The sequence below is a fragment of the Otolemur garnettii genome, unplaced genomic scaffold (assembly GCF_000181295.1).
Source record: "Otolemur garnettii isolate 467f Iridium unplaced genomic scaffold, OtoGar3 scaffold00128, whole genome shotgun sequence".
Taxonomy (NCBI): domain Eukaryota; kingdom Metazoa; phylum Chordata; class Mammalia; order Primates; family Galagidae; genus Otolemur; species Otolemur garnettii.
In genome coordinates, this window is record NW_003852523.1 from 5,837,257 (window position 1) to 5,848,414 (window position 11,158).

At 45.6% G+C, this 11,158-nt stretch overlaps 1 protein-coding gene and 1 long non-coding RNA gene across 2 annotated transcripts; one reads left to right on the forward strand and one right to left on the reverse strand.

The window, feature by feature from the left end:
* The first annotated feature begins 469 nt into the window (after positions 1–469).
* On the forward strand, positions 470–4,233 carry LOC111727878. The gene is made up of 3 exons (XR_002775316.1): positions 470–916; positions 2,057–2,190; positions 4,128–4,233. It is a non-coding gene; the product is annotated as an uncharacterized LOC111727878 (long non-coding RNA).
* Positions 4,141–9,887, reverse strand: S100B (S100 calcium binding protein B). The gene is given in 3 exon segments (XM_023518112.1): positions 4,141–4,292; positions 6,941–7,046; positions 9,853–9,887. Coding segments are annotated over 3 exon segments (282 nt in total). The 3' UTR covers positions 4,141–4,151.
* Between the last annotated feature and the right edge of the window lie 1,271 nt (positions 9,888–11,158).

Consider the following 11,158-nt stretch of genomic DNA (forward strand, 5'->3'; position numbering starts at 1 on the left):
AAAAAAAAAAAAACAACTGTCATAAAATGGTGTGTGGCAGAGGCATTCAGCCTTTTTGTATGATGTTAGATTTCAGCAGTGGGAAATTAAAAAGGAACTGCATGCAAAACTTCAAAACCATTAACATTTAACTTTTTTGCTTCTTAATTTTATTTTTTATTTATTTATTTATTTTTTTTTGAGATAGTCTCACTGTGCTGCCCTCTGTGAGTACGATGGCATCACAGCTTACAGCAACCTCAAACTCTTGGGCTTAAGCAATTCTCTTGCCTCATCTTCCCAACTAGCTGGGACTACAGGCATCTGCCACAACATCCAACTATTTTTGGTTGCTGTTGTCATTGTTGTTTATCAGCCCTGGGCTGGGCTTGAACCCGCCAGCCTCAGTGTATGTGGCTGGCGCCCTACTCACTGAGCTAGGGGCACCAAGCCATTTGCTTTTTAATTTTAAAATCATACATTGAAGGGGAATGAGTTCAATATACCCAAGCAGGTGGTGTCCCCCGTCCTCCCTGTGGCTGGTCTGAAAGCCTCGCTCTTCAGCCTCATCGCCACCCTCACCCTCAGCTCCCTGAATTCAGCTCTGCCTTTGGGTTAAGGAGAGAAACAGGATAATTTGGAAGGACTTTGTGGAGTTTGCTAAGGACAGTGCAAGGTGAGAGGAAGTGAAAGGTTGTTATTAGTTTTAAGTGCCTATTAAGTGTAGAGTAACTGATTCTTCAGACTCTTACAGGAATTGAAAAGACCAGATAACATGAATGTTCACTACAGATGTCCCATAAAAGTCAGATGTTGAAAAATGAATCAAGCTTTGAGGGGAAAAAAGAGCACAGATGTGTCACCGCCTAGCAATGGCTCCAGGTGGAGAGCAGCAGGGCTGAACCACCTGTGGGTTATGATGCTGTGACAGAGGAAGGTGAGTTAAAAGAATTTATTTTACATTAAAATGTAGGGAAGAGAGAAGATTCTGGGAAGATGACAGAGCAGAAAGCACCAGGAAGCTCTTGCCCCACTATGCTGATTGCACTGGCAGAATCAGGTAGTTGGATATAGCTGTTTTGGAACTCTACAGATGGCTTGCAGCTTCCAGGGAGAGGCTTGGATGTAAATCTGGGTTTGGGTTGATTTCAGCTCTTAGGACAGAAGCAGCCACCCCGCCCCTAGGCAGCTATACTCGTGTACCAGGAATAGTGCCATGGAGCCAGCGTGGGCAGGAGGGATGCTGCCTTCCAAGTTTCAGGGATCTCTGTTCTGATTGCTGCTGCTGCTTTTTTTTTTGCAGTTTTTGGCCAGGGCCGGGTTTGAACCTGCCACCTCCAGTATATGGGGCCAGCACCCTACTCCTTTAAGCCACAGGCACCACCCATGATTGCTGCTTCTGATTTCAAAGGGGCAAAGAGGCTATGGGCCTTTGTGGCCTATCCTCTCATTTCTGTGAGCCCCTCTCTGTCTGGCTTAAGGGATTCCCAGGAGTCAAAAGGGCCAGCACTCTTTCCTTTCTCCACTTTTCTTATTCCCCCCTTGGGAGCCAGACTTTAAAGACTAGGACATTGAAAAGCACGTGCATATGTGAAGAAAATTAGAAAGTGATACTGCAAGCCCATGCTCTGAAAAGACCTGAGAGGATACACAGCCTGCAACAATCAAAAAAGCAGAAACAATAGACAAAAACATTAAATCAGCAAACCCTGGGGAATGAGGAGAATCTGATTTCCAGGGTTACAAAATGATTAGATTTAAATGCCTAGTTTTCAACAAAAAACCCACCAGACATACAAAGGAAGAATGAACAGTTTCCTTCAAAGAAAAAATCAATGAAACTGTCGCTGAGACAGACCTGATGGCAGATCTACTCCACAGAGACTAAAATGGCTGCTCAGGGAGCTGGGGGCTGTGGGAAAGTTAGAGGGCAGCAAATGGAGAGAATGGGATACCAAGGGAAAGAAAACACACTGGTGCTTTGAGAGGGGAGCCTGCCAACCTCCTCATTTGCTGGCAAGTTGATAAACCTCTTTTCCTTCTCCTCAAACAACTTATCATCCTTCTTTGGATACAGCCTCAGGAACAAATGCTGAAATTTTGAAAACAGAATTTGGCATCCTTGGTGGGCCCACTGGCCCCCCAGTGGTGTGGCAGCCCCTATTGCCAGAAGAGGCAGGGAGCAGCCCTGGGTCAAAGCAACTTTTTGAGGTAAGGAAGCAAGGGACAGCCACAGCAGCCGCTGGAGCCTGGGGGAACCCCCATCTGTCTCCTCAAAGTAGATGCACTCCCTGCAACCTAAACTGAGGTGGAGAAGGAAATGGATTTGAAAAGTGTCCAGACACTACGCATCTTATTGGATAAATTGCCCAGTGTATAGGCTGAGATGCCAATTCTGCCCATGTGGGGGGTTTTCAGACCTTACTGTCAATTGTGTTTCTTTTGGGGCACCTTATGGGGTGGAAGTCATGAGATTGAGTGAAACTAGAGAAGCTGGTTTGAATTTACAGCTCATTTGCAGTTCCCAGACGGACCAGGCCACCATTTGGGAGGGTTTGCCAGGGAACAGGATTTAGACAGCTATTTGAGGCCCAGAGAATGGGGGGATTAGGCCACCTATTGGAGGAAGTTTTGGAGCTTCCAGCTATGTGGAGTGGCATTTATCTCCTCTGGATCAACATTTGTGAGCCTTCCGGCCCTGTGGCAGGGCATTTGAGGCACCATCTGCAGTGCCATTTGGGGTGGCGTTTGTCCTCTTTGGGTTCCCATCTGTGTGACAGGCCCTGGAATTTCTGTGTTGAGGATCCCCTGTATTGCTTGTTATTTCTGAGTTTTGTTGCAATATAAGGAAGCTCCCTCTCAAAGTCCCTTGGAAACAATTTGGAACTTGAAGTTATAGTCTGAACCTATGTGTATAGAGAAATCCAATGTATGAGATATGTCAATTAAGTTTGTGAACTTGTCCTAGAAAAAGTGTTACATACTTCATTGATAGTGATATCAATCACTATCTCATCTATATAGTGAGATATAGTATCTCACTATATCACCTCTGAGATACTCCCCGTGGGGAGCTATGCATTGATGCCAGCACCTAGTCCACCCTTCAAAGCAATTTTGGGACTCTTTTTCTAGAATGGCCATCAGAGCTGTAGCCGTACAAGGTCTGACAATTAAGTGCATAAACTCTCCAACTAAAACTGCTATATACCTCATTGCTAAATATCACTGCAGTCACCAGATGGCCAAGGGCAGTTCTCTGAAGATGACCATAGTCTGCGCCCTTAGACATAATAGGAAGAGGGCAGGTACAATTAATTGGAGTTTCCTAGGAGTGGTTTTTCATATTTGCAGCTTGTTGGCTTATTGGAACACAGAAGCATCAAAGGCAGCTTTGGCCTCCCCAGTGGGCCGATCTGGGCTGGGGTGGAGAACTCAGTGGTCTGCAGTTCAGGGGCAGGCAGGCCCACATTGCCCTACAGTCACCCCAGGGCAGAGCTGGAGCCGTGGCCCCATGCCCCAGGATCCTCCCCAGCAGGAGCATTCCCCTCCATTGGGGTTAAAGTGTCAGGACTTGTGGTTTATGAGACACACCGTTCCATTTAGAACTGTCAGTTAAAATAATTTACTTGGTCATCACAGGTCATCCCTGGAACAGGGACCTAAATGTGACCTAGTTCTTGGGTAGGTGGGACTGAACAGTCAGGCCCTCCACATGCTTTAGGCTTTATTTGCGCTAATGAGCAGATCTCAGGAAGCGCAGCCTTTTCGAATGATGCTGGACAAGGCTTTGCATGTTAAAATGCAGTTAAAGTGTTAAGGACACCCCAAGGTAATTTTTGGTAGTCAGCTTTGCTTTCTCTAGGGCTCTACACAGCCATAGTGGCCATATAGCACATTTATGACTGAGAATGGCTTTCCTAAATGGTTATTACCAAAGTTCCTGGGACCAGTCAGCTTACTAGTCTAATATAGCAGAAATAATGGTACAGGCCATATGAAACAGCCCTCAGAAAGAGGTTGCCAGTTTTTTATTCACAAAGCAAATCAAACTTCCTCAATAGCTACCACATGACCAGAAAGCTCAGCTCCTACAAAGCATGCAAGCCCCTGCTCTCTGCCTCATTGGGTGACTTTCTGTGTTACAGGAGGACCTGGCTGCTTTCTCCATCTCATTGTTGTTCAAACAGCTTGCAGCAGGGAGTGATAACCATGGCAGCAAAGGCCATGAACTTCTGGAAGTCACATTCACCATCTCTGTCGTTGTCCAGTGTTTCCATGACTTTGTCCACAACCTCCTTCTCTTTGAGTTCCTGAGAGATAAGAGAAATTGCCTGGCTTCTTTTTGAATGGACTTTAGGGCCATCAAAATGTGAAAAGTTGGATGACTGATCACATATATCAGAAATACTGTAAGTATTTAAAAAATAACCTAGGATATAAAATGCAAGATAGGGAAGAATCCTGTGGCCAGGGGGCTGCTGGCAGGCAGACGCCTCAAGGTCTGTGCCTGGACCTGGGCGACTTGGAAAGCCTGAATGGAACAACCAAGATGTGAAAAACTGTAGATTGTTATCCTAAATCAGTCTGAGCAAGTGTTTTGAAGTAAAAATGAACTTTGGCCCTCCTAAGCTTTTTGTGTGTTTCTTTGTATAGAATCCCCTATAGTGAAGGCTCCAGTGAAATTTAATGTTTTGAAAGTTTCCCATGTTGCTGAAATAATCCTTGGGAATACATCGAAGCCTTGTGTTCCTTTTCCCAATTGAGCTGCTCTCCAGGTACTGCAAGACTTTCCTGAAAGTTCCGTCCAAAGCAAAGCAAATGATGTGGTTACCTGATGTGGTTACAAAGGCATTGAGACTAAATGTCCATTATTTTACTTCCAAGAAACACAGCCGCCAACACTGTCCTTTCTGATTCACTGATGCAACTTTTAATTTCCTCAGTTGATCAGTGTTGCTGAGAGGACTTCATTTGTTTCTGTCTGCACAGATTTTACATTTCTTGATTTTTGTGTGTCTCAAAACTTTTGTAATGACCCATGTATTAAGTGGTGTACGAAGTCTCAGGAACAAACACAAAGCAGGGCTGCCAACGTGGTAGGAAGAATCTGGGTGTTGAACACAAGCAGAGCGTAAATGCAGACTATTCAGAATGACAACTCCCCAAACAGGACAGCCTGGCTAGAGAGGTCAAGGGTACAATAGCTGCCTCAAGGATGAGATGCACTGTGACACCAGCAGAGGCTGGGTTAGGGTTAGCAGAGTCTGAGAACTTCTGTGAAGAATGCATGGGAGCAGGACACTAACTTCAGCCACATGACAGACCTGGTTCTGACCTGAAATGTCCTTGGTAAAGCAAAGCCAGCATATGTTTCCTGACACCCTGATGTGCTTGCTGTGAATTATTTTTTATTTATAAAGTGTGGTTCTCACATGCTAAACCTTTTTGATATTTTGAGATCAGTAATTAGTAACTACTATTTTTTGAGCTTTCACCGTGTGTTAAGCACTCAACAAACACTGTCTTATTTCATCCATTTGGAAGAAGAAACTGAGACTTTAAATTATTAGGTCAAAGGCAGAATTAGTGAGACCAGACTCCTAATCATGGGTGGGACAACAGTTGCTCTGTGAACTCAAATGCCTGAGAAACCCAATCTAGAGGCAGACTTGGGATACTCCCAGTGAGCTTCAGGCCTGTGTGCTTTGCTCGATAGTGTGACAGAGTGTCTGGGTGGGAATAGGGACAGAACCCCGGCCAGCTCTCTAGACCATGTGTACCACCTCACTCCAGGACCCAGGACTTGCCATCCTTAAGCTAGGGGCTGGGCCTGCTCAGGAGGGTGATTCCCTGGCCTCAGCACCATATAGCAGGGTTCTGCCCTGGTGTTTACCCAAACTCAGCATGTGATTGACACTAGTGTGCTAGTTCACTGGCCATTTTTCCTCTGTGTGAGTGGTTACATCTGGCCCAGGAGGCACATCTCATATGCACCACCAGTTTACGGCATGCTGTCTGCCAGCCTTGGTTCTGAGCACTGAGGGAACACCAGCTACAGGACATTTCTGTTCACTTCCATAGGAGCATGAGGCTAAAGGGCAGAGCAGTGGGGGTCAGACCCAGGGGCAGCCAGAGTGGGGAAGCATGTCCTTAATGCAGGTGTATGGACATGCTTCTACCTCAGGCTAGAGCAGGACTTTTCTGGAGCAAGCAAGGGCTCACCAGAGCCCTGACCAAAGACAGCACATGGCTGGTGTCCTGTGAGGCCTCAGGGCTTCCAGGGTGTACACAGACTTCAACCACACCCTCAGTCAAGCGTCCAAGTCAATTATTGATATGCCAGCCTGGGTGCCCCCAGGACAGAGGCTAGATCTGCAGGGCCTGTGTCCCTGCAGCATGAACCACTGAGTGTCCAGTGAACATCTAGAGCAGCAGTTCTCAACCCACAGGAACTGTATTAAAGGGCCATGGCATAAGGAAGGTTGAGAACCACTGATTTAGAGAGTGTATGTCTGGCATCTCTGTCTCCACATAAATGCCAAACACTTGGCTAAAACCAAAAGTATCTTTTTCCCCAAAACATTCCCAAAGCTTAACTTTTAACTGTTTACCTACTTCACTTTGGCCCATGGTAAGTCATGAGTATTTTTTCATCATATTCTGCTATCATTATCATTGTAAATCCTTAGATTTTTGGATAAAGGTGAGCATTCCTTTACTTTTGCCTTTCCTTTATGGGCCTACTATATACAAGACAGTTGACAAGAAAATGAAAACAACGGGCCCATCCAAGCCACCTCTGTAACCATCATTCAATTATTCAACTATTTTCAGAAGCCATCTAGGAGTCCCCCAAAACAGAACTGGAGCCACCTGCAGGACAGCTCAGTTCGGGTGTACAGGTGGCTCTGCTAAGGAGGAATGGGAACAGGTAAGCCATTGATTTTAGAAAGCACACTCATTTGTAAAACCCAGAGAGCTTTTTGTTGGTGAGTTCCTTGAATTCCAACTTCTTCAGCTTGTGTCTGTCACCCTCCCTCCTGGAATACTGTTGGAAACCGTCACTAAGGCCACCATGACCTTCTCCATGGACATCCTTGGGCCCATAGAGGAAAGAAGCCTGGTTTGCACAAGGAACAAGGAACTGTGCTGTCCTCCCATGCTCCAGTCCTGATGAGGGGGCTGGCCTTGGCTTGTTTCTCTTTAGGCTCATAGCAAGTGGGTGTGGCCCGAGGCATTCTGGGAATTTGCACAGGTGTGATATAATTGTGGAGTCTGTCTGTCTCTTAGGTCCTCCTTTCCTGCCCTCTTCCAGTCTGGGGTAGGGGTAGGGGTCTCATGTCCTCTGGCTTTGGGTTAGCATGGGGCTAATAGGAAACTTTAGTGAAAATATAGCCATACAGTGGCAGAAAGGGAGGGAAGTCAGGGCTAAGTGCTTCTCTGCTCTGTGGGGCTCCAAGATGAAGTGATGGAGTGCAGGCAACAAAGTATCTGCAGACCCTTAAGAGTTAACCAGAAAGCACTAAGGTGAGTAGAGCAAAATAAGAATACACAATATACACATTCCCATATTCTATCAACAAATAGAAAGTACGGTACTAAATATCCTATTTAGCAATGACATATTAGCTAAGAAAAGTTTAGGAAGAGGCCAGGGACAGTGGCTCACACCTGTAATCCCACCACTCTGGGAGGCTGAGGCAGGTGGATTGCTTGAGCTGAGGTTTGAGGTTGCTGTGAGCTATGACTCCATGACACTCTACCCAGGATGACAGAAAAATAAAAAGTTTAGGAAGAAAACTACAGTTCCACAAGATTCTAAGGAATATAAAATGTGGAAAGTTGTTTTTCTTTGAATTAATATATAAATTTAAATCATTTAAAATAAGTGGAATTTTTTTTGGATGGGTGAAAAATATGACAAAAATAACTATAAACTTCATCTGGAAAAATAAATGTGGAATTGCCACAATTAGAAAAAAAATTAGCAATGAAAGGTACTTGATTTACTAGAAACAGAAACCTTAGTCAAATGCTTAAGCCAGAGTGGTCCTGAGGCAGGGACAGACAAGAGTACAGCAGAGCTGGTTGCCAACTGGTGAGTATCCATGCAGGGAATGCTGTGGTGCTCACCAATGACCCACACAGGCAGGAGCTGTGTCTGCAGATCTCAGTGTGAGGTGCTTCCTGCCACCTCCCCACAAGCATGCTTCCCAGTCCCCAAACTGAGAAATCATCAGTCAGTCCCAGGAATGAGGCACATTTGTCAAAGGACAGAAAAATTTACCATTCTCTGGTGTTTAGTCCTAATCATGGAACAAGAACCTTTGCATTGTCAAAATTAAATGAAATTAAAATAAATACTGTTGAAAAATTATTTCCATATTGAATCTATCACATCTTAAAATAATTTGAAATAAAATCTTTTTTTTTTTTTTTTTGAGATAGAGTCTCACCTTGTCACCCTGGGTAGAGTTCCATGGCATCATAGCTCACAGCAACCTCAAACTCCTGGGCTGAAGAGATCCTCTTGCCTCAGCCTCCCTAGTAGGTGGGACTACAGATACCCACCATGAGGCAGCTAGTTTTTCTATTTTTAGTAGAGACAGAGTCTTGGCTTTTACCCAGTCAGGTCTTGAACATCCTGAGCTCAAGCAGTCCTCCTGTCTCACCCTCCCAGAGTGTTAGGGTTACAGATGTGAGCCACAGCACCTGCCTTAGAATAAAATCTTTAAAATTTTACTTATTTCTGATCTCACAAAGGAAATGGGATTGAAGATTTTTATATTGGTCTGCTCTGTGCTAAAGCCATCCTATTAATAGTCAGTGTACTTTGTTTTGCTCTTAAATCCTAAAAATCTGATATATCAATGAGATTTGTAACCATACAAATACAGGGTGTCCCAAAAGTTGCCATACATAGGAAAATTAACATACTCTATTTTATCTGATACCTTTATATATCGACACACAGAGAAATATTTTGTGAATATTTTGTAAATAAAGGTACATTTAGCTACAATTTCCCATTTCACTGTGTATATCTGTGCAGATACAAATCTCATTGACATAGAACAATTCAGATGGATTGAAGTCTTTGCCATTTCTTATTTTCTTACTCTTTGCACTCAAGTCTTAGATTACTGATACATAGTAACAAAACAAAAACCAAGCAACTTTTCTATCATTCTGATATTTGTCAAAGTCTGGTGATTTGAGGAAAGGGATGTGGAGTTATTTTTCTGGGAAGAATGACTAACAGGATTTTACAAAGGCATAAAACGTATTTCATGCATTACAAAACTCCATAAAGTATGGTTTTCTTCATAACATTACAAATTAATTAACTTTTGTGTTACATTCTCCCTTTGACTTAAGAAGTGGTGATGTATACCTTATCTTTTAAAAGAAATGGGAGTAAATAACCATGTTCCTTTGTATCATTCTGCGAACGTTCTGAGTCAATTTTCACATTGAAAACGAGAACTTTTGAATGTCAATGTCTTAGACATGTGACCTATGTTGTGAGGGTCCTCTCTTAAGGAAGGGGCTCCTCTCTAAGGAAGGGGCACTGCCTCTTTGAGAAACTGTAAGACTAAGGAAAGTTAAAACCCACCATAACCCCAGTTTCTTTGGCCCATTTCATAATTTATTGGTAAAGACCTTACCAGCTGTCTCTTAATTTCCGCCACAGGGTGCAGGGGGACGCGGGGACTCCCAACAGAAAACTGAAAAACCGAGATGAGCTTCCTCCGTGGTTTGGAGGGAGGCCCAGCAGACGGTTTGCTTGTGATCTGAGGCCGAACAAACATCCAGGTCTCCAGCGTTCTCAGCCCCTTGGAGCATGAACCTTGCTCTTCAGAGAGAAGCAGCAGTGCCCACAGGGCCTTGGGGAGACTGGACATTGGCGGGTGCCCAGCCGCGCGTCCTGGCGAAGGCGCAGCGCGGGGTCCGCAGGGTGCTGAGGTGAAGCCGGATTAGGACGCGCAGCTCGGCCCCTCGTGCTGGGGCAGAGGCATGGTTCCTCACGCAGATAACTTCAGGCGGGGCCGGAGTGTCCAGTGGTCCCTGTCACCTCCTCCTCTGTCGCGTTGCCGTCCTCCACTGGCTGGAGCTGGGGCTGAGGCGCCTCTTATTGCCTCTCAGCCGACAGCAGGGACGGAAGAAGGGGGCCTTTGGGCAGGAACGAAGTGAGGTCGAGGCTGTGCGTGTTTGTTCCGTGAATATTGAGGCTCCCTTGGGGCCGGGGAGAGACTTGGATTAGCGAATTCAGACTGAGTGGACGGGCTGGGCTGCCCTGGACCCCACAGACGTCTGCGGGACTAACTGTCCGGCCAGTCTTGACAGCAAAATAACAGAAAAATGACGAACTCACAGTTCCAGGAAGGGCCTCCTCCTGGCTCTCCAGCTGGCCGGTACCCCGCGCTGTTCCACGTTCCATCGGGCTCAGCGGGAAAGTGGAAGGGATGCGCAGCCAGACTGGTCAAGGTGGGTGCGGCGGCCTGAGACTCGCCTCAAACCGCATCTTGGGGCAGAATCAACAACAGGATAGATAGGTCAGAAACACCTGGGAAAGGCCTGCCCACTCCTCTTCCTTCTCTTTTGTTCCATAAGAGCTGCTGCCTGTCAGGGTGAGACCGTATTTCTCCTTTCTTCCTCAGCTCTATTTTCCTCTTAATCTCACTCTCTTTCACTCTCTCACTCCCTCTTTCCTTCTAAGAAGATAAAGTTTATACTTTTTTGTCCTAATCTTGGTCTGCAGAAATCTTTTCTTGGCCCGTGAAGCCCCTACCAATAGCTTCCCACTCTAACAAAACCTGGACACTTGGTGCTTTCAGGGAAAACCTTTGTCACCTTCCAGTTGTTCCCCAAGACCTCTTTCCCTTCACCCTTGGGTAGGAGGTCACAGACTGTCAGAGTTGGATGACCTCCAGAAATGTCCAAACGCTCTTTTTTGTGGGGTGCAGCACTGGGATGCAGGCACTGAGGCCTATGACCAGCCCAGGAAAGCACTTGAGCCCCCCCCCCCCCCCACACACACACACACTGAAGTTTCAGGACGTGCAGTGGGCTGGAATATGCTGAAATACCCCTCCTAGTGAAAGACAATTTGCTGTGTTTTTTTTTTTAACCACCTACCATGAAAAAGAAGCAGAACATTTTAGTTGGACTTTGG